This window comes from Artibeus jamaicensis, unplaced genomic scaffold, assembly GCF_021234435.1.
Source record: "Artibeus jamaicensis isolate MK-2021 breed Jamaican fruit bat unplaced genomic scaffold, CSHL_Jam_final contig_288, whole genome shotgun sequence".
Classification (NCBI taxonomy): Eukaryota; Metazoa; Chordata; class Mammalia; order Chiroptera; family Phyllostomidae; genus Artibeus; species Artibeus jamaicensis.
The window spans coordinates 755732-780632 of NW_026521645.1; the positions used below are offsets into that span (position 1 = coordinate 755732).

General features: G+C 36.2%; 2 protein-coding genes across 4 annotated transcripts in view; one reads left to right on the forward strand and one right to left on the reverse strand.

Annotated features, from left to right (window-relative positions):
* The window catches only part of CENPP (centromere protein P), a 377506-nt gene that overhangs the window by 241463 nt on the left and 111142 nt on the right, over positions 1 to 24901 (reverse strand). The gene's annotated exons all lie outside the window — the stretch shown is intronic.
* On the forward strand, positions 1030 to 23526 carry OGN (osteoglycin). Its single transcript, XM_053662804.1, has 6 exons — positions 1030 to 1336; positions 3502 to 3595; positions 14761 to 14919; positions 16675 to 16877; positions 20561 to 20656; positions 22752 to 23526. The coding sequence occupies exons 1-6, from the start codon at positions 1166 to 1168 to the stop codon at positions 22920 to 22922; spliced, it is 894 nt and encodes a 297-aa protein (XP_053518779.1). The 5' UTR covers positions 1030 to 1165; the 3' UTR covers positions 22923 to 23526.

A 24901-nucleotide genomic window follows, 5' to 3' on the forward strand; every position in this document is an offset into this window, starting at 1 on the left:
TTTACCCTCCCACTTGGGGTTTAAGCACAGATATGAACATGTACTAAAAAAAAACACAAGAAAATTTCAAAACAGCTAAAATGGTAGGCTCCCCCCATGACATATTATTTTAAATATCATTTACTAAGTTGTGACTCGTCTAACAAGTCTTAATAAAGGTTATCTCTATTTTTTAATGTTTTAGTTACCTTAAACAATTATTTTTAACAAGTACATTAGTATACATCATTGTGTAATTTTAATATCCATTACAGGCGAGAAAATAATGCTGCAAATGACACAAATCTTGTTATTCCTCATTTTTAACCATTGATTTTTTGATGAACTGGCATCTACAATGCAGTGCCAGGGACTGAGTGATTCTGTTTGAAATTACCTAAGAAAAAGTCTGAAATGTGCACTGCCAGATAATACCCATCGATAGCCTAAATCCTTCCCATCACGTTCCCCTAATCCTTTATTACATTTCTATATTTTTCTAGTCTGCAATACTATTTTTTATTTTTCATAGTTTAGATTTAAAAAGCAATTCTATTAATTAAAAATAGTGATGTCTATGAAGATAAAAAACCTACTAAGAAAATTAAAAGCATGGCTTTTCCCCTATTTCGTACCATCAAAAAGTATTAATGACTACTTTTCACAATGTTGGATTTAAAGTTTAAATTTTAAAACTTTTCTTGAAACTTGTTTTGTTTATACTAATAGAAATCAAGAGTTCTTATACAATAGCAAAGTTGAAATATGATATTTTAAACTCACAGGAGACAGGATCTTGGGTCTTCATTTTAACTATTTATACTGCAGGTATCCTAAGATTTCAAGCCCATAAAAGTACCTTTGTTCATAGCACATAATTATTAAGAAACTGAAATCATCAACATTGCTTGAATTTTCTTGATAAAAAAGATATAAAACCATTTTCTGTAAGTGTTTTTTAGAATACCACTGACACAAAAACTTTTAGCATCTAATTAAAGATCACTAAGGGTTAAATATTTGTTCTCTGGCCCCTACTGCGCACACCCTGCCAAAAAGTCCTCTAAGCTTTTAAACATTGCTTCGATGGTCTGCATTTCTACTTTCAGGGATAAAGGAGTACTGTTCTACAATCAGCAGGCCACTACTATCTTATTAACTTCCAGTCACCTTAATTTTTGTTAAAATGAAGATTCTGCAGTCTACACTTCTGTTGCTGTTTGTGCCTCTGATAAAGCCAGCACCACCAACTCAGCAGAACTCACACATCATCTTTGATTATGGAACAGATAATTTTGAAGAAATCTTACCTACCCAAGATTATAAGGATCAATACCTGGATGGACAAAATATCAAGGTACCTTATTTCTACTCTAAATTTAACTTCTTACAAAAGTCTAGCCCATTTAACTGCATGCTTTTGTTTTTTTCTCAATGTGTCTCATAACATAACAGGAAAGAAAAAGCACTTTAAGCAATTCAAAGAAATTGAAAATAAGTATCCCTAAGATTATACTTTTAAAGTATGTGTGTCTCTCAGATTATTAAATAATACCTATGGTAACTAAGCAATATTTATAGCAACTAACACAAAATTTAAGGAAAACTAAATTTTAAGGTGGTCCCTGACCAATTGAAATTTATATATTAAGTATTAGCATTATACAATCCTCTATATTTAAATATTATATTATCTCAAAATAAAATAGGAGATGTGTATTTGGAAAAATAAAGATGGACTACAAATTTAAGGTCTATTATTTTAAGAAGAATGGTTCAAGAAAATATATAGAAGAGTACCATTATTTTCATATATATAGTATTTCACAATAATTTATATATGTCCACTACAGTACCAAAAAAAAAGAAAAAGTACTTAATATGGGGCTTTCTTTTTAGGTCAGCATCAACAATTGAGACTCTATCAGTTTGTAGCAAGTAAATGTTAACTTTCACTAAACTAATACTCTATCACATCTTTCATACTCCACTTGTATGGGTTAAGTAACTACTTGTGGTTTTCTCGGCATACCGCTGGGTATGGAAAATGTTAATATAGCACATATCTTTTCCCTGCTTATAGTGGTGCACACACACACACAGAGAAAAATAAGAAATGCAGCCAAATATCTTACAATATCGACTTTTTCTAAGTTCTTCTCCACTACAAATAAGATGGCAAAGATTTTAAGAATGACTAGTTATGTTATAGTTGCTTCTCCCTCCCGCCCTCTTTTTCTTTCTTTCTCTCTCCCTCCTTCTCTCTCTCCCCCTCTCCCCCCCCTCTCCCCTCCTCTTTCCGCTCACCCTCTCTCTTTCTCCCTTTCTCCTTCTCTCTTTCCCTCCCTCTTTTTCTTTCTTACTTTTTCTTTTTCTCACTCTTTCTCTCTCACACAGATGAGCAAATGTTAACATCACATTTTCTTTTGATGAATTTAGTTAATATGCTAGCATTATTCTTGTTCAACACTAAGACAAAAAAAATAGGTATCACTAGTCATAGCTTCAGAAATAAAGGGCCCATCATAATAATAAGATATTGGCTCACATGGATGATTTTAAACTATCAATCAGTTAGAATACTTTCAAAATTCCTTGGTCCCAAAAATGTAGTAAGTCAAAGAAATTCTGTTTCTTTTGTTCATGTTGCTTTCTTTACAAGTCCATCTTAATATAAATGAAGTGGAGCAGAATTCAGTGGCACTTAATATACAGGCACAAAGTAGAAGGGACTGATCAACCAGAACACACATGAGAGAATGAAAGAGTTAAGACAGGCTGAAGATGAAAAATACTTCCAAAGGGCCCCACAAAATATACTTTAGCCTAATGGCATATTATGTTCTCTCCCAGAATATGAAAGACAGAGTAAATAATAAAGGCCTGAATTCTCCTAGAGCTAATAGCCTAGACCAGTGGGTCTGAGTGTGGTGGGTAGGCTGGAATAAAAAGACCTCAAGGGCCAGGGCTTAATGCAGGCATGTGGATAATTAAAGGTTGCTTCCAGAAGAGACAAAAAGAGCTTACTCAGTGCTTTACACATGACATGACTAGTGCTTTAGTTCTGTTCCACATGGCAGAATATGATATTAGGAACTCAGTTCAAATAAAAACCATAAAGAATAATTAAAAGACATAATTTACATAATGATCTTAAGACACTATTTTCATTCTAGGTTTTACCTAAAAAAAACTTTAATTCCAAGTGAGAGAATTCTGCCTTAGTTCCCATTTGGAATTTCAGTATGTTCAACATTTATGAAGCATGGAGTTTGGAGATGTAAAAATAAAAAAAAGACCTGGTTCTTCTGCTCAAGAAGCCCACAGTATAAAGGAAAAGCAAGCTAAACAAATATTTACACTACTTAATAATTTAACAAGTATATAAAATCCTAATAAAACATTAAAGAAATGCCATTAACTATGACTATGGAAAAATAGATGTTGTCCACGATCTCTCAGTTTTTATAGTCAATATTAGACTTTATCACACCTGATGATACATTTTTATCTTTCTAATAGGAAAGAGAATCTACAATAATATCTGATGAGGAAAGTCTTCATTTACAAAAAGATGAGAGTTTAACATCATTACCCTCTAAGAAAGAAAATGATGGTAAGTATGAATACTTATTATCTAATTTTATAAAGATTTTATTTATTTTATTGTTTTAGGGATAGGGGAAGGGAGGAAGAAGAAGAGAAACAACAATGTGCAAGAGAAACATCAACCAGTTACCACTCACACATCCCCAGCTGGGGACCTGGCCCACAACCAAGGCACTTACCCTAAATGGGAATTGAATCAGCAACCCTTTGGTTCCCAGGCTGGCACTAAACCCACTGAGCCACATGAACTAGGGCTTTTAAAGGACCTTTAAAAAACACCTTACAGTGGAACTAAATTCTTTATAGTAATAAAAATTGCCTCTGTACAGTAAACCCAAGCAGAATTCCATCTCCAACCATAAAGTCAAATAGGTATATTAGGAGTGCACATTATTTTCCATTTCACTTTATGAGAAACATGGAATAGGAACATTCAGGAACAACCAAGGCCCTGGCTGGTATAGCTCAGTGGATTGAGCGCGGGCCTGCGAACCACACCATCTCGGTTCGATTCCCAGTCAGGGCACATTGCCTGGGTTGCAGGCCAGGTCCCTGCAGGCCAGTTCCCAGCAGGGGACGCACAAAAGGCAACCATACATTGATGTTTCTCTCCCTCTCTCCTTCCCCCCTTCCCCTCTAAAGATAAATAAATAAAATCTTTAAAAAAAAAAGAACAACCAAAGCTTAATCCAAGTTTCACTCCTACAAAGTATGTCTCTTTGTCTATATAAAAATCAATTCAATAAAAGTTATTAAACACTGATTTGAAATTCAGCCTTTTGAAGTTGTGACCTGAGTTTTCAACTTTGTGATGGTTCCAAAGTGACATGCATAATAAATTACATAAGATATTCAACACTTTATTATAAAATAGGCTTTGTGTTAGATAATTTTGCCCAACTGTAGGCTAATGTAAGTGTTCTGAGCATGTTTAAGTTAGGCTAGGCTATGAGAGAGAAACATAGATTGGCTGCCTCTCGTACATGCCCTGACTGGGGATTGAATCACAACCTATGCATGCACTCTGACTGGGAATCAAACCTGCAACCTTTGGTGCACAGGATGACACTCCAATCAATTGCGCCACCAGGCTAAGGCAATGTACCATATTTTTACCTTATGATGGGTTTATTGGAAGTAACCCCATCATAAGTCGAGAAGCATATGTACTATTACAGTCTGAGGATAACATAAGTAAAATGTAATTCTTGCCTTCAAGAAACTCACAGATGAGGGAGAGGTGGCTATATAAACTGTCCTCAACTTACAATGGTTTGACATACATTTTTCAACTTTATGATGGTGAAAAAGCAATATTCATTCAGTAGAAACTGGCTAGGCTAAGATATTCGATGTATTAGGCATAATAAATGCATTTCCAACTTACAACATTTTCAAGTTTTTGTTAGTCAGGATGTAACTCCATTGTTAACTTGAGGAGCATCTATATATACCCATGTACTGCTTAATGATGGAGATACATTCTGAGAAATGCAACATTACGTGATTTTGTTATGCAAATAACAGTGTACTCACACAAATCAAGATGGTATAGTCTACTACATACCGATGGTTAGCCTATTGAACCTAGGCTATAAGTTGGTACAGAATGTTACTGTATAAAACAATACATCATTAAATAAAAAACAAGAGGAAATAATACAATCAAGAGACCCAGTAAACACAAGTGGTATGAGGCTGCTGCCCAATGTAACATACAATGCTGTTTTATAGTAAATGTTTTTAAAATAAGTATAAAGAATATGTACATTCTGAAATAATGATAAAAAATATAGTGTAACTTCTGACCAAGATGGAGGTATAGATAGATACACTTTGCCTCCTTGCTTAACCAAGAGAGAACAACAAATTTAAAAACAAAAAACAACCAGAACTGCCAGGAAATCGAACTGTATGGAAGTCCAACAACCAAGGAGTTAAAGAAGGAACATTCACCCAGACCAGTAGGAGGGGCAGAGAAGAGCAGCCAGGGTGGGGAGGATTTGCAGCAAAGCAGTGGCTGGAGGACCCAGTAGTCCCACATTTTCAGGAGGATAAACTGAGAGGAAAAACTGGGGAGCGAGACAGACCACACGACTTAGGGTTCCAATACAGTGAAATACAACCTCAAAACCTCTGACTGAAAAAAACTGATGGGAATTGCGGGGGTGGGAGAAACTCCTAGCCTCACAGGAGAGTTCATTTGAGAGACTCACAGAGTCCTAGAATGTACATAAACCCACCTACCCAGGAATCAGCACCAGAAGGGCCCAGTTTGCTTGTGGGTAGCAGGGGTAACTGAAAGCCCACTGGGAGCTGAGCAAGCTGCATTGTTCCCTCTCTGACCCTGCTCCCACATATAGCACCGTAGCGCAATGAGGTGGGATGCCACGTCCTGGTGAATACCTGAGACTCCACCCCTTACAATATAACAGCAGCACTGAGACAAAAAAAAATTATGGCACAAATGAAAGAACAGTTCCAAGCTCCAAAACCAGAACCAAGCAATGAAGAGATAGCCAACAAATCAGATGCAGACTTCAAAGCACTCGTAATCAGCACGCTCACCAAATGGTTGAGTATGGTCACAAAATAGAGGGAAAAGTGAAGGCTATGCAAAGTAAAATAAAGAAAAATGTACACGGAACGAAGAGTGAAGGGAAGGAAACCGGGAAACAAATCAGCAATTTGGACCAGAAGGAAGAAATAAACATTCAGAACAGAATGAAGAAACAAGTATTCAGAAACAATGAGGAGAGGCTTAGGAACCTCTAGAACAACTGTAAACCCTTCAACATCCTAATCATAGGGGTACCAGAGGGAGAAGAGGAAGAGCAAGAAATGGAAAACTTACTTGAAAACATAATGAAGGAGAACTTCCCCAATCTGGCAAAGGAAATAGACTGCCAAGAAGTCCAGGAAGTTGAGAGAGTCCCAAAATAGTTGGACCCAAGGAAGCACACACCAAGGCACATTGTAATTATATTACCCAAGATTAAAGATGAGGAGAGAATCTTAAAAGCAGCAAGAGAAAAGGAGAGAGTTGCCTACAAAGGAGTGCGCCTAAGATTGTCAGCTGATTTCTCAAGAGAAACCTTACAGGCAAGAAGGGGCTGGAAAGAAGTCTTCAAAGTTATGAAAGGCAAAGACCTATATACAAGATGACTCTATCCAGCTAAGCTAACATTTGGAATGGAAGGGCAGATAAAGTGCTTCCCTGAGAAGGTCAAGTTAAAGGAGTTCATCATTTACAAGTCTGTATTATATAAAATGTTAAAGGGACTTATCTAAGAAGAAGAAGATGAACAAAACTATATGAATAGTCAAATGACAGCAAACTCACAACCACCAACAACTGAACCTAAAACAAACAAACAAACAATACAAAACACCTAAGCAAACAACTAGAGCAGGAAGAGAATCACAGAAATGGAGATCACATGGAGGGTTATCAATGGGGAGGGGGAGAGGAGAGAATGTGGGAAAAGGTACAGGGAATAACAAGCATAAATGGTAGATAGAAAATAGAGAGGGGGGGAGGTGAAAATAGTATAGGAAATGGATCAGCCAAAAAACTTACATGTACGACCCATGGACATGAACTAAGGGAGGGGAGTGGGGATGGGAGGCGGGTGCAGGGGGGAGGGGAATAAGGGCTGAAATGGAACAACTGTAATAGCATAATTGATAAAATATATTTTAAAAACATATAGTGTAATTAACACATAAATCAATGACACATTAATTAATGATAATTATCAAGTGTGAACATAATTGTGTTAGTTACACTTTTATACTAGTAGTTCAGTAAGTTTAGTTACTCTAGCATCACCACAAATATGTAACGTATTGTGTTATGACATTATGAAGGCCACAACTTCATTAGATGATAGTTTTTCAGCACTATTACAATCTTATAAACTACCATTGTATATGTCATCCACCACTGACCACAAAATCATTAGGTGGTGCATGACTGTACAAAAGTAATTATAATGTACATTTCAATTAAGAGAATAGAAAACTTAAACTACAGTTCCTACCTGATTTATTCTTGTTCTATTACAGAACATTACTTCATATGACATGAAAAAAAGTCACGCACTAATTTCTATATTGCTACAATAAAATTAAAATGAACCAAAACAGATAATATATCTTAAGAAAACTGAAAAGTAAAAATAGATTTGAATAAGTAGAAAGACATTCTTGGTGCTCAGATAAAATGACTCACTATCATAAAGATGTCAGCTATCTCTAAATTTGTAACAAGAAACTTCTTTAAAGATCTGGTAAGGCTGATAATCTTAAGTTTGTATAGAAAAATCAATCTGCATGAACAGCCAGGGAAACACTGAAAAATGATAGGTATATGCAGGAATCAGATGTACCACACACAATAGAACACAGCTTAAAAATATTCCAGTTTGAAAAAGCATACCAGTGCATGACAAAATAGAAAGCCCAGAAACAGATAAAAATACAAGTAGAAATTTAGTATATGATAAAATCAGCATCTAAAATCACTGAAACAAAGGTAATGTTTTTTTTTTTTAAATTGTGCTTGGAAAACTGAGTAGCCAACTGAAAAGGGCTACAATTAGATTTATACCTTACACCAAAAATTAAACTCCAAATAAATTCAGGTCTAGCCCTGGCTCGTGTGGCTAAGTGAATTGAGTACCAGCCTGTGAACCAAAGGGTCACCAGTTCTATTCCCAGTCAGGGCACATGCCTAGGTTACAGCGCCAGGTCCCCAGTTGGGGGAGTGAGAGAGGCAACCACACACCGATATTTCTCTCGGCCTCTCTTTCTCCCTCCCTTCCCCTTTCTCAAAAATACACAAATAAAATCTTTAAAAAAAATAAATTTGAATCTAAATTTAAAAAGTGAAACCATACAAATACTAGACAATAACCTGGGTGTGAATTGCTTCCACATCCAGAGACAATAACAGAAAAGGTCAATAACTTCAACCCCATAAAATAAAATTTTGCATAGCAAAAAAAAAATCACAAATGAAGTCAAAGGCAACTAAAAATTGACAAAAATATTTGTAACTTATATAACTGATAAAGAGTTATTACCTCACCCTGTCCAGTGTGGTGGCTCAGTTGGTTGGAGCATTGTCCCATAGATTGATAGACAGCTCACAGGTTTGATTCCTGATCCAGGCACATGCTATGTTGCTGGTTCAGTCCCTGGTCAGAGAGAGTATTAGAGGCAATCAGCAGATGTTTCTCTCTCACATCTGTGTTTCTTTCCCTCTCTCTGTCTACCTACCCTGCTCTGTCAAAAATCAATAAGCATGTCCTTGGGTGAGGATTAAAATAGAAAAAGAGTTAATACCTCTAAATTCATATAATAAGTAAAAATTCCAGGAAAAGGAAATTAACTGAAAGCCCATTGGAAAAACAGGCAAAAGAGATGTACATATAATTCACTGATTTAAAAAAATGACCCTTCAACATATGAAAAGATGTTCAATCTCACACAAAAAGAAACACAACTTAAAATTACAATGAAATGCCACTTTTAACCTATTTGATTCAGAAAAATTTAAAGTGTCACAATATAGTACTATATTTTATTGGCAAGGGTATATGGGGTGTATAAGACAACCTCAAACATTACTGGTGGGAATGTTAACGGGCACGACACTTTCGGACACGAATTTGGCAATACCTAAATAAAACCAAATATGCATTTACTCTGTGACATAATCATCAACTTCTAAAAATATATCCTAAAGATAAATTTCTGAAAGTAAACTCATATGCAAAATCATTGAAGCATTACTTGCAATTGCAAAATACTGGCAACAATCTAACTGCCCATACATTGACTATTGTTTCAATAAAGTATGGTATATTCACAAAAAAAAATACTATGCAGTTGTAAAAAGAAATGAGGAAGATCTCAATGAACTAACATGAAATGATTTCCAGAATGTGTTATGTGAAAATACAAAGAAAAATTGTACCTACAGTTTGCTGCCTTTTGTCTCATAAAAAAGGGGATATAAGAACATATACAGGCATCAGCTCACTTGTTGCCCTGGTTGGTGTAGCTCAGTGGATTGAGCACCAGTCTGAGAACCAAAGAGTCACCATTTTGATTCCCAGTTCAGGGCACACACCTGGGTTGTGCACCAGGACCCCAGTTTGGGATGTGCAAGAGCCAAGTGATTGAGGTTTCTCTGACATACTGATGTTTCTCACCCTCTGTTCCCTCTCTCTCTAAAAAAATTAATAAAATCTTAAAAAAAAAACCTCAACAAGGGTATTAAAAAACTAAGACTAATAACCTACAGGCCAAATGGGAGAAAATCTAATCCAAGTCAACCTTAAATTCAATATTTTGACAGCACACCTTCAGGCTAAAATAAAAACAATAAATAAACACTAATATTCCAGTGAATGGATTTGTAGCAATAAGAAAACTACTTAATGCCTGTCCTAGGACTGAATAATGTGAAGTAAACACACTGTGGAAAAATGAGAGCTAGGTTTCTGTCAGAGAGGGTGCTACAATTATGAAAAGGGGAAAGGTTAGAATGAACACTGTAGAGCTAAACGGGAATGGAAGATATTATCATCAATTTATGGCTTGCACACAAAGATACAGAAACAGATATAGATGTGTTTATCTCTCTGTGTGAGCATGTATATGTCGTATATATATGCATATGTTGTTTTTATGTGTATATGGTGTGTATGCATATGTGTGTGTGTATATATAAAAGGTCTACCCAGAAAAAGTCCAGCCATTGTTAATATAATGAAAATGGTTTGCATGACATTGATGTAACCTAGAAGCCAAGGAGAATAAACAGGAAAGTGCATGAGTGACCAATGATGACTACACTGCTAATCAGTGGAGGCGGTAGATGCCATTAAGTGAGCATCTGTACTGAGTGGCCATTGCATTCAAAATGACTAAGCAAGTAGAGCAATAATTCTGCATTCAGTTTTGCATTAAGCCTAATAGTACTCCACAAAAACTATTGAGATGACTCAGGAGGCTTTCTGGGATAGATGCAGTGAGTGCAGTACAAATAAAAGTGTGGCACAAATGTTTCAAAGATGGTTGAGAAGCTGTTGAAAGTGATCCACATTCTGGAAGGCCTGCAACAAACAGAACACCTGATAATATTGAACGTGTATGGGCTACCATCACCAAAGATCGGTGACAGTGCAAGAACTAAAAAATGATCTGGGGATTCCAAAAACTAGTGGGTCTGAGATTTATGATGCAGGATCTTGGCATGAAACATGTCATGGCAAAATCTGTTCTATGGCTTTTGCTACCAGAGCAGAAGGAACATTGTGCTGCAGTTGCTAACAACTTGATTCAAACTGCTACCAATGAACCAGATTACGTCAAGTAGGTCATAATTAGAGATGAATGGTGGGTCTACAGCTATTACTGGCAAACAAAGGCCCAGGAATCCCAACTGAAGTCTCCTAGTTCTCTATGCCCACAGAAGGCACAGCAAAGTCGCAGCAAGATCAAGACCATGTTAACTGTGTTTTTTGATTGGGAAGGTATTGTCCATCACAAGTACACCCATCCAGGCCACACAATTAATAAGGACTACTACCCCAATGTTCTTCTTTGATTGAATGAGGCAGTACAATGAAAATGGCTACACCTATGGGAAAGTGGGGATTGGCAGCTTCATCACACAAAACGTGCCTGCTCATACATAACATTTCACGCAGAATTTTTTTGCAAAACATCAAACCACCCAGGTGACTCAGCCCTCCTACAGCTCAGAATTTGCACCCTGAAACTTCTGGCTTTCCTAAAACTACAATCATCTTCAAAAAGAAAGAGATTCCAGACCATTGATGAGATTCAGGAAAATATGATAAGGCAGCTGATGGCAATTACAACAAAGGATTCTGCAGCGTTTTGAACAGTGGAAGAGACACTAGGAGAACTATGTGAGGTCTCAAGGTGCCTACTTTGAAGGGGACTGAAGCATCATTGTCCTATGCGCAATGTTTCTTTTATCTTGTATCTTCTTCAATAAATGTCTCTATTCTCATATTACATCACTGATACTTTCTGGACAGACCTTGTATGTATGTGTGTATGTATATATGTACAGAGAGTACACATATATGTGTGTATGTATGTGTATTATTACATATGGGAACAGAGACAAATATACATGAATATATTTCCTGGCTTTCTCTACTGGAAAAGCCTAAAAGCAGTGAGACTCTGGTAGCAAGGAGACTATCCACATCCAAATCCTGGTTTCTAAATGCCATTCTCTGTTAAAAGTAACCAGTCCTCTTTGAAGAAGTAGCTGATTTCAGGCTTGGGGCAGGAAAAAGACAAGATTGGTCTCAGGCATCTTACCAAGCCAAAAAATCAGGAAGTTCTCAAAGAATAATGGCGACTTTTAACTTTTTAATAATTTTTCAAGATATAAAAAATACATAGGTATCAATTTATTAAAGATGTATTAAGACCTGTTCACTATAGTCTAGACAAAAATGCTGAAAAGAAATTTTAAAAGAATAAGCATATGGATAGATATATTATGTTCAATGACCAGAAAACTCAGTACTGTTAAGATACCAATTTTTCTCAAATTTACCTGTAGATTCAATGTAATTACAATTAAAATCCTAATGGGCTTTCTTTTCTGTTTTTTTTTTCTTTTAGGCTTTCTTTTTAAAAAAAAAGAAACAGGTATTCCAAAATTTATGTGGAAATGCAAAGAACCTAGAGCAGTCATTGCAACACTGAAAAAGAATAAAGTTGGAGGATTTATACAACCTAATATCAACACTTATTATAAAGCTTTAGAAATTAAGATACTGTGGTATTAGCATAAAAATAAACAGATCAATGGAAGAGAGTCTAGAAATAGACAAACAATATGGTAAACTGATTGTGTACAATGGTGCCAATACAATTCAGAGGAGAAAAGATGATCTTATCAAAAAAAATGCTGCTGAAAGAGTCCGATAGTTTTAGGAAAAGAAAAAAAGAAAACTTTAGCCCTTCCTTATACCACACATAAAAATTAACTCAAAATGAACCCCATTCCTCAATATAAAGAGTCTAAACTATACAACCTTTCAAAGAAAACATAGGATAAAAACTTAGTGGTTGGCAAAGATTTCTTAAATACAACACATACATGAACTATAGAGGAATCTACTGTTCTGCATTAAAATTTAAAATGTTTGCTCTTCAAAAGACACTGACACAAAAATAAGAAGACAAGCCACAAATTGGAGGAAAAAATTTACAAAACATAAATCTGATAAATTACTTATATTCATAATACATATTCTTATAAGTCAATAATAATAATACAAAAATAAATCATTTAAAAATAGGCAAAGAGATGAACAGACACTTCATCAGAGAAAATATGTGGATGACAAATGGTATATAAATAGATGCTCAGTTAGAAAAATATTTTAAAAAACATAAACAAAAAAATAGATGCTCAGCATCATTAGTCATTAGAGAAGTGCTAATTAAAAGATGAGATACCACAAGACACCTTTCCTAAATGGCTAAAATAAAAGGTTCAACCATACCAAAATGTTGGTGAGGATGTACAGCAACTGGAACAAACTCTCATGCAATGCTGATAGGAATATAAAATGACACAACCACTTTGGAAAATAGTTTGGGACTTTCTTCAAAAAGTAAACACACATCTCACCTACCAAGCCATTCTAGCCTTAGGTACTTAACCAAGAAAACTAATGCATTAAGTCCACACAACTTGCATGTAATTGTTTTTAGCTACTTTCTTTAAAATAGCCCCAAACTGGAAACAACTGAAATGTCCTGAAGAGATGATTATAAATTGTGTATACTGACACGGGAATATTACTCAATAACAAAAAAAAAAATGCACTACTGATAAAAGCAACAACAGATGACTCTCACAGTAACTATACAGAATGAAATAAGCCAGACAAGAGTATATAAAAAAATGATTCAAATAAATATGTGCAATTTCTTGTATGTCACATAACTACAAAAAAGCTGTGGCAGGATTAAGAGCTTAAAAGAGCCCCTACTGGCTAATCTGTGACAATTTGATTATGAAAATAAATATGATGGTAATGTGTTATGACCTCTAGAATAAGGAATTCATAAGTTCATAGTGGAATTAAGTAATTAATTAACTAATTAGAATAAAATGTTCCACCCAACTAACAAATATAGAAAGAATGATGGAATTAGAAAATCATTATTTGGCAACTATCCTAGTGATAAACAATTTATGTAAGAATCAATGGATGAAAAAAACAGTGGGTGGATGTTTAATAACAAATCAGATGTTTAAAACATCAAAATACTTCTCTCACAGATCCTTATTAATTACAAAGTGAAAAGTATTTACTCTACAGAGTGAGAAACATGGTGGACACCAAATGAACCAAATGACCAAAGATAGCATTGTCAGGAATGGGTCAAATAGATACCATGTGCTCCTTGTTTCATGGCGATGAGGACCCTGTATACTTTCCCTGGTATTCCTGACAAAAATGGGGACCCTCTACAAACCCTAATTAAAAGACATTCTGTAAAATATATGCCCTAAAAATAATTTTTAAAAACATTAAAATTTTTCAAAAAAGTAAAAGGTATAAAAAATAAAGACTAATAAGCTGTTCAAAGTAAAAAGGGATGAAAAGAGGCATGACAAGTAATACAATAATGATGGTAGAGTGAATGGAATCCCTACAGTTATTATGATGACTCTAATTTTCAAGTTAATACTTTGTTTATCTAACTAGTAGTCTCTAAACTCCTTAGCTGTCACCAGTACAAAATGTGTTTGTGCCAAACCAAGTAATAAGTCAAGCTCATGTTTACCTTAAGTCCTGCTTTTCAAATTTTTTGGTATTCAAATGAGGAAATACAATTGTTGATCAATGCAACAATTAAAGGATCAATAATAAAGCAGAGAATAAAAGAGACTGAATCACAGAATCAAAAATATGAATTATCACTTACAGTATAGGTGTCCAGCTACCATAACCATAGTATCTTTCCTATCACCTATAATTCTGTAAAATCTTTTCTAATCAGTAATTAAATTCACAATAGCAATAATTTTACTAGTAGGAGCCAAATATTTTTACATTGTTTATACTTTTGTAATTTTTTTTTCCCAATTAGAAATGCCCACGTGCCTGTTGTGTGTTTGTTTAAGTGGCTCTGTATACTGTGAAGAAGTTGACATTGATGTTGTACCACCCTTGCCAAAGGAATCAGCCTATCTTTATGCACGATTCAACAAAATTAAAAAGCTGACTGCCAAAGATTTTGCGGAAATCCGTAAGTTAGTTTTAAATAAGATATTAGCATTAACTCATGTTAGTATTAAACTCATATAAACACAAGATTCTAGATACTTGTGGCTTATCACATCAAAGGTAGTCACTATTGTTCTATTTAAGTACCTACCACATTGTACAAAAACCCACTGCTTTGTTAGTGAATTTCTTTTCCATTCAGATCTCCTCTGTCACCTTTCTTCACTGGTTACTTTGGTGTCTATGTTGATAGCCCATTTAACTTATAGGCTAACTATGTCTTCTCAATCCCAATACTTCAAGATCCATTTGCCTTAGCCAGTCAGTAGCCTCAATATTATCAAGATGCTTCTCCAATTACAATGTTTTATTTTCTACCTTCAATATAAAAGCATACAGACTGTTTTTCCTTACATAACTCATGGTTCTTATATCTGGCTGCATGAATTAAAATATCTGGGGAAACATTTAAAAAAATACTAATACCAGGCAGGCACTAAGTACCCAGAGGTTCTCACTGAGTTCTGGGGAGAGGCCCAGGAATCAGTATTAAACACAACCAAACTCTTCAGATGCTTCTAATATGATTAGAACTAGTGTCCCTCCTGAGTTATATATCTTGGACTTCTGCTGTCCTATCAAACCTTACAAAACCTTGCCACTAGGGCACCTCCAAGAGCACAGCAAATTCCCCATGGATGCAGTGCCTAGTCCCAGTCCTGAATCACTAATCCTTCATATTCCCAAGTCCTATGTTGTCAAGTGCTTCTGAAGAAAATCACACTAAGAAATGTACAATCACCCCACTATACATTTATAAGATTAACTGTACTGGATTCATGCTGCCTATAGAAGCTCCCTACTGACTGAAGTACAGTTGTTCCTCATTATATGTAGGTTCCATATTTTCAAACTTACCTACTTGCTAAAATTTATTTGTAAACTCCAAATGAATATTTGCAGTACTTTCCCAGTCATTTGTAGACATATACACAGTGGCAAAAAAAAAAAATTGAGTTAACCAGTCAACGTCAAACAAGGAAACACTCTGAACTTTTCCTTCTGCTTTTATACTGTCAACAACAGTCCTTTCAGTCTACTTAGTGCCACGTTTTTCACATTTTTGTGTTTTTTGTTGTTTAAAATGGTCCCCAAGAAGAGTGCTGAAATGCTGTCTACTCTTCCTAAAGGCAAAAAGGCCGTGATGTGCATTATGTAGAAAATAGATGTTAGGTAATTTTCATTCAAGTTTGAGTTACACTGCTAATGGCTGTTGAGTTCAATGTTAACGTACCAATAATATATACTAAATAAGATGTCTTTAAAAAGAATCATGCATAAAAGTATGTACTGATTAGCTGATGAGTATAACCAGAGGCTTGAAGGAACCTATCCCTGTATGTCCCTGAGAAGTAGTGGTTACATACTTACTAATTCAATGTTTAGAGCAATTTTATACATGACTAACTCAAATAATGAGAAGTAACTATATTTCCTAATAGTTGCAGATACATAATACACACATACACATGAACTTCTAAGAGAGAAATTCACACACTGAACTAGTCTGCATCACTTTAACAATTTTTGTCTGTTGTTAAGTAATAAGTGCTAGAAAGATTAAGAGAACAGATTAAGAGCACAATGACAATGGAACAAGCCAACAAAAAATCAAAAAATAATGTACATCATTCTGTTCAATCAAATGTACACAAATGAGATTTTTAACTTCTTATTTCTGTATTTTTTTTGTATTTTTCTGTGTTTTCCCTTTAAGCTAATTTAAGAAGACTTGATTTTACGGGAAATTTGATTGAAGATATAGAAGACAGTACTTTTTCAAAACTAGCTCTGTTAGAAGAACTTACACTAGCTGAAAATCAACTACTGAAACTTCCAGTTCTTCCTCCCAAGCTAATTTTATTTAATGCAAAATACAACAAAATCAAGAGTAGAGGAATCAAAGCAAATACATTCAAAGTAAGTATTTTATACTATGACTGAACACAGTCAGTTTTATATAGCCAGTGATAATAAAGGAAAGAGAAAATCTGGTCTAGAATTTGGTTTTACATTTTAAGACTATTTTAATTTAATAAATGAATTATTTACATAGTAAGCAGCCATACTGTTGGGTTCTTTCTAATTTTTGCCTGCACCTTACAAAATTATATAACCTTTATCTTGTTGCATGGACTAATTCATATCCCCATCTTTTTTAATTGTTTACACAGCAAATATTTATTTATATAGACATGGTTCACACCCTCATGGCACCAAGACTGTTCAAAACCTCAAAATGGGAGTTTTCCTGTCTTTTTCTTTAAATGTTAATTTACCAATGCCAGAAAAATTAAGTTCTTGAAGTAAAACACTGAATTTTACTTTTAATACTTAATGTGTTAGCCCATAAAATTCTGTAGTTAGCCTTTCTTTTGAATTCCATTTATGGCACCTAAAACAAAATTGTGTAGTGAAAATTAAATACATTTCTTAATTTAGTAATTCAGTAAAATATATGTATAGGAAAAGGGAAGGTGATCTATTGTGATTTAGATAGCCAACTTGTCTCTAAATGCACAAGAAGTAATCACCTCAGCTCAGTATTACTCATAATTCTGATACACGCATTCTAGTCCTGAAAGGACCCCAGATAAAAAGATGAGTAATCATGCTATTATTGGCAATAGATAACCTCATTCAAAAGGAAGATTCATAATGGTGATGATAAAAACCTAAAAATATCAAATATTCATTATTATAAAGTTTATGGTCATCACACGATGTACAATCTGTCCATAAACATACAATGTGTCAGAAAATGCAAAAATATTCCACTTTTCTTTTTTAAAATATATTTTATTGATTATGCCATTACAGTTGTCCTATTTCCCCCCTTCATTCCCCTCCACCCTGCACAACCCTCCCCCACCATTCTACCTTTTAGTTTATGACCACGTGTCTCAAGTCCTTTGGATTCTATATTTCCCATACTATTCTTGCCCTCCCCATCTATTTTCTATCTACCATCTATGCCACTTATTTTCTGTACCTTCTCCCCCCTTCTCCTCCCACTCCCCTGTTGCTAACCTTCCATGTGATCTTCATTTCTATGGTTTGCTCCTGAGCTAGCTGTCCTCATAGTGTGCTTTTGTTTTAGGTGTGGTTCTTAATAACTGTGAGTTTGCTGTCCTTTCACTGTTCGTCTTTTTTATCTTCTTTTTCTTAGGTAAGTCCCTTTAACATTTCATATAATAAGGGCTTGGTGATGATGAACTCCTTGAATTTGACCTTATCTGAGAAGCACTTTATCTGTCCTTCCCTTCTAAATGAAAGCTTTGCTGGATAGAGCAATCTTGGTTGTAGGTCTTTGGATTTCATGACTTGGAATACTTCTTTCCAGCCCCTTCTTGCCTGTAAGGTTTCTTTTAAGAAATCAGCTGACAGTCTGATAGGAACTCCTTTGTAGGTGACTGTCCCCTTATCTCTTGCTGCTTCTAGGGTTCTCTCCATTTTAATCTTGGCTAAAGTAATTATGTGCCTTGGTGTGTTCCTCCTGGGGTCCAACTTCTTTGGGACTCTCTGTGCTTCCTGGATTTTCTGGCAATTGCCTTTGCCAGATTGGGGAAGTTCTCTTTTATTATTTGTTCAAATAATATTTCCACTTGTTGATCTTCCTCTTCCCCTTCTGGTACCCCTATAATTCGGATGTTGGAATGTTTAAAGATGTCCTGAAGATTCCTAAGCCTCTCCTCATTTTCTTGAATTCTTGTTTCTTCATATTTTTCTGTTTGGTCATTTTTTTCTTCCTTCTGGTCCATTCCATTGATTTGAGTCCCGGTTTCCTTTCCATCACTATTGGTTTCCTGTGCATTTCCCTTCATTTCAATTAGTTTAGCCTTTATATGTTCCTCTAATTTGCAGCTAAAATCAACCAGTTCTATGAGCACCCTGATCACCAGTGTTTTGAACTCTGCCTCTGATAGGTTGGCAATTTCTTGTTTGCTTAGATTTATGGGCTCTGGGGCTCTAAGTTCTTCTTCAGCCATGTTTTGATCTGTTTGCGCCTGTTACATATGAGGAGCAGAGCCTTAAGTGTTCACCAGGGCGGGGCCACCTAGGTTGCTGGATTGTGATGCTGTATGTGGGGGCGGGGTCAGAGAGGGAGCAATATCAGTCCCCTCTGGTGCTTCTGGCTGCTGGGGCCTACTCAGTCTGTCTCACTGCTCGCTCCTTTGCTGGTTTATCTGCGCACAAATATGTGACCGCTGTCAGCAAGCCGCCTTGGGACTTCACTGGGTCTGCCTGTTGCTACCCCCACATCGGGGTCTGCCCTTGGCTGCCTGCCCGCCTGCGTAGGGGGATCTTTTTTGCCCGACCCACTCAGCTGCTGGCTCCGCCCCTCTTACCAGTCTGGCTGAGTGTTTTGTTACTGTCGGACTCCTGTTTTGTTCAATTTTCTGTGGTTTGGCTGCGTTTTTTGTTGCTAAAACTTTGTTGTTTTTAGACTTGGTTGTGTGAGAAGGCACAGTGTTTCCATCTACGCCTCCATCTTGGCAGAAGTCCCCCCATTTTTCTTTTCTGTGTACATTTAAGGAACCCTCCTTCAAATTTAAGGGACATTCTAGACATACATCCAAGTTGTGCAAAATTCAAGGGCCTTAGGAGGCCTTTAAAAACTAAACTCACTTAAAAAATACATAAAACAAAAGCCCTGTAATTTGAAAATCTATAATTCAAGCTGATAAGCCTTTGAGTAACTGGCATATTAAAGACCTATAGAAGATGATCAACATTTCACAAAAGGAATGTTTGAATATTTTGGATTTTACACATGCATTACAGAAGGGATTCATGACAAGTTGGCATGGAAACAATAAATTCAGGCACTTTCCAGTTTTGCACTTATGCTGCAAAAGCCACTGGTAAAGTCAAATTACTCTAACCCATGTAAAAAGGCCTACTGGGGAAGATATAAATTTGGGACCCCATATGGTGAATGTTTAAGAAAGGATTAACATACAAGCAAGTTAATCCTAAAAAAATATTAGCAAATTCTGCTACAGGATGCACATCAAATATAAGGAAGAAGGTTAATGTCAGGGGAAAGTACATACTGAAATCATATTATAAAATATTATATAACAATAGCTACTGATCATGAAGAGTAATCCAACATCTAACCCTTAGGTGAAAAAATTTCTACCTAAAATATGTTTAATAATTGTTTTGAGACACATCTTACTAAAAAAGCATATATATATATATATATATATATATATATATATATATATATATATGCTTCAATCCTGCACAGGGACCTTAATAGACACTCCTAGGACAAACTGAATGGGGTTGCAGGTGCTGGCATAAGGGCTCAACCAGGCATAGCTGGGTATTCAGAGATCATATAAGTGGACAGAAATGTGGGGATGCAGCAGGGCTCTTCCACCCTTCCCAAAGGACCAAAATATACCATTTGTGAAACAAAAGCCAAAAAATTCCCAAAGCCCAAATACTATCATAGCAAAGATAAATAGTATAGATGACTCTGAATCAGTATCTATATGTATATACATGTATATATATATGTACTTGTGTAATTTGAATCCTGTGAAGAAATGCAGTGACCTCACTGAAGAAAAAGTGCCTTTTCCTTACAGAAACTGAGTAACCTGTCCTTCCTCTATTTGGACCACAATGCACTGGAATCTGTGCCTCTTAATTTACCAGAAAGTCTACGTGTAATTCATCTTCAGGTATGAACTATTTCTTTCACAATATCTGACTTTAATTTAAATCACTAAGGGTCAATTTAGGAAACTCACATTTACAGGTAAATTTTGCCTATCGAAAAGTAGTAATAGTGAGCCCAATGCATTCTCCTGCCCAAGCCCCAGTTCTGTCCAGGACACAATGAAAAGACCAGAACCACTAGTTCTGAGATCTGCTCTCAGAGTGCTTTTTATCTCCAGCTGTGCAGTTAGTATCTCCTAGTTAATCAGGCCCATGGATTTGAAGTTAGGGACACTAAAAACCTGTGCTTTATGTTTCTTTTGTCCAAATAACAGTAGATTTTTCCTTCTGAAGACTTTCCAACTGATTTTATTGTCCAACATCAACTTGAGGTAAAGGAAAGTGAGCAGGGAATAAAAAACTAAAATTGATCTTTCAGCATACAGAAATTGTTATTTGTTTTATTAAACTTCTTTAAAGAATATTTAAGGACACAGTAGCATTCTGAGTTCAAACTAGACTAGGATACTTTTTCCAGCTACTATAATAGCAAGTAGTCTGGTCTTCCAAAGGCATGCTAGAGATTTAAAAATAAAAAGGCTGTGCCCCAGACAGTATAGCTCAGTTGGCTGGATTCCCAATCAGGGTACATGCCTGAGCTGCAGGTTGGGTCCCAGGTCCAGGTATGGTATGGAAGGAAGCCAATCGAAGTTTTCCTCCCTCTCTCTAAATAAAAAATCTTAATAAAAATGTTCAGATTGCACACAGAGGATGTTATTACCATGAGGATATACAGTATGTATTGTACAATAGTTTAAAAAATCACTCTTTAGAGCCGAGACAAAAAAAAAAAATGGCCCAAATGAAAGAACAGATCAAAGCTCCAGAAAAAATACTACTAAGCAATAAAGAGATAGCCAACCTATCAGATACATAGTTCAAAACACTGGTAAGCAAGCTGCTCACAACACTGGTTGAATATGGTTGTAAATTAGATGAAAAAAGGAAGGCTATGCAAAGTGAAATAAAGAAAAATGTACAGGGAACCAATAGTGATGGAAAGGAAACTAGGACTCAAATCACTGGTGTGAACCAGATGGAAGAAAGAAACATCCAAACAGAAAAGAATGAAGAAACAAGAATAAAAAAAGTGAGGAGAGGCTTAGGAACCAACAGGACATCTTTAAATGTCCCAAAATCTGAATTATAGGGATACCAGAAGGAAAAGAGGAAGAACAAAAAATTGAAAACTTATTTGAACAAATAATAAAGGAGAACTTCCCCAATAAGGCAAAGAAAATAGACTTCCAGGAAGTCCAGGAAGCTCAGAGAGTCCCAAAGAAGGTGGACCCAAGGAGAAACACACCAAGTTACACCATAATAACAGTACCCAAGATTAAAATGAAGGAGAGACTCTTAGAAGCAGCAAGAGATAAAGGGACAGTCACCTACAAAGAAGTTTCCATCAGACTGTCAGCTGATTTCTCAAAAGACACCTTACAGGCAAGAAGGGGCTGGAAAGAAGTATTCCAAGTCATGAAATCCAAAGACCTACATCCAAAGACTGCTCTATCCAGCAAAGCTTTCATTTAGAAGGGAAGGGCAGATAAAATGCTTCTCAGATAAGGTCAAGTTCAAGGAGTTCATCATTACCAAGCCCTTATTATATGAAATGTTAAAGGGACTTATCTAAGAAAAACGAGTTAAAAAATATGAACAGTGAAATGGCAACAAATTCACAATGATTAACAACCAAACCTAAAACAAAAACAAACTAAGCAGACAACTTAGAACAGGAACAGAATCACAGAAATGGAGTTCACATAGAGGGTTATCAGCAGGGTTGTGGGAGGGAGAGAATAGGGGAAAAGGTACAGAAAATAAGTAGCATAGCTGGTAGGTAGAAAACAGACAGGGGAAAGTTAAGAATAGTATAGGAAGTGTAGAAGCCAAAGAACTTACATGTATGACCCATAGACATGAACTAAGATTTTAGGTAAACAAAAATAAAAATAAAAATAAAAATCACTCTTAGATAAAATACTTTTAGATCCCATTACACAGCATACAAAACATTGATTTCAGACATCTGAACACTTTTTCCCTTTTATTTTACAGTTTAACAACATAACTTCGGTTACAGATGACACATTCTGCAAGGCTAATGACACCCGTTATATTCGGAACCTCATTGAAGAGATACGCTTGGAAGGAAATCCCATCATCCTGGGAAAGTATCCGAACAGTTTTATCTGCTTAAAAAGATTACCTGTAGGGTCATACTTTTAACCAGTATCAATCAATGCACCACATTAACTACAGTCCAAATGTACTTATAATCTGTCTTAACAATGTCTAAAGGAGCATTAATGTCTGATAAATGGTAGATTTGTTTCCCAATATGAAGAAATTTTATGTTTTCAGCAAATATATTCAAACGCTTACATATAACAAGTAAAAAGTAAGAGTAAATCTCTAAGTTCAAAACAAATTTTGTGAAAATATTTAAGCAGCAAAACAAAATCCTTATAGTTTATAGTAGAATGCTATTTTAAAAAGGTTATGTTTTATGTAAATATCTCAATTTGAGAAGCATTATTTCTATTACTAATGAAGTGAGAGAAGTTCAAGAAACTTTCAACCTTTTGTCTTTTCTAGACTTTACTGGATCCCTAAAGCATTTAAGATTGACGCTTCAAAACCTCTGAAAAGCTAAATATGTCCAGTGCTTTCCCATTTTTCTCTTATGATTCATACACTACTCATAATGAAGTAGAAACTCTTTTCTTTCTGTTAAGACTGCTATTATCTTTTTACTTAGCCTGAGAAATAGGATATAGTCACATACTTAAGCAAAACTTTTCAAATAAAGCATAATTTACTCTCTGATAAAGAGTTAATAATGTTCGACGTTATTCTGTTTTGCAGTCAGGCAGTTAAAGGTTTTACATTAGTATGAACTTCTCTTTTTTCTAAATATTAACATTCTAAATCCAGTATAAAACATTTTAAGAAGTCAAGCCAAAAATCAGCATGCTTATATTTAAAAAAAAAATGAAAGTCCACCCCATTTCTCAGAAAACAGCGATAATGTTCTCTATTGTAAAGGCCTGCAAATATGATAAATACTGTAAAATATTTTCATGTTACACTACAGGAATGAAAATCGTATTGATAAATCTGCCCAAATGTAAGACACAAAAACAAAATGAGTGGTATTATACAAACGCTGCCACCCATCCCTACACATCCATGTTTATGCCAACAGACTACATATGCACAAGAAAACTTCTGGGCAGCATTTTCTAAAGATCCATAATTAACCAATACATTTAATGGTGAGCATTCATCTTCAATCATATAGTGAAGATTTAGAATGACACAATGCTGCCAGATTAAACTTCCTAAAAGAACTTTTCACTTCTCCATACCTCACTCAAAAGCCTAGTCTGCATATTACTTTGGGATTACATACAAAATTATCAGTCCTTTAGAAACATAAATTTGAACTATGTATATAAAAATTACCAACATTGTTTCCAACATAAACTACACATTAGAATCAAGTTGGTCTCCATATATTATTCCCAGGACAAATACTTATTTCTTTTTTTAAGCATTTGCTTACTTGTTTTCCCTACCAAGAATGGCCTTTTTTCTTCAATTTTTCTCCAATTTGTCAAAGGTTGGCCCCCCGCAGAGAACTCTAGGCTGACGCCACTAGGGTCGGGAAGTGCTAGGGCCGGCGCGGTCCCGGGAAGTGCGCGGACCCGGGAAGTGCCCGGGACCGGCGCGGACCCGTGCCTGGGCCGGCGCGGACCGGCGCGGACCCGGGAAGTGCCCGGGACCGGCGCGGACCCGTGCCCGGGCCGGCGCGGACCGGCGCGGACCCGGGAAGTGCCCGGGACCGGCGCGGACCCGTGCCCGGGCCAGCGCGGACCGGCGCAGACCCAGGAAGTGCCCGGGACCAGCGCGGGCCGGCGCGGACCCGGGAAGTGCCCGGGCCCGGCGCGGTCCCGGGAGGCGCTGGTTGCACAGTCCCGGACAGCCCGGGAGTGTGCCCGGCAAGTGCGCAGGCACCCACACCCCAATCCGGTAGCCTGGCCAGTGCGCGCGGCGGGTGCACAGGCGCCCACACCCCAAGCTGGTAGCCCGGCTGATGCGCGCACTTGCGCCGGCATCCCAGCACACAGGGAGATCCTGCTACAACCGGTTTGGCTAGTTTGAAGCCAACAAGAGACATTCCTTTTTCTGAGGCTGTGTTTGAG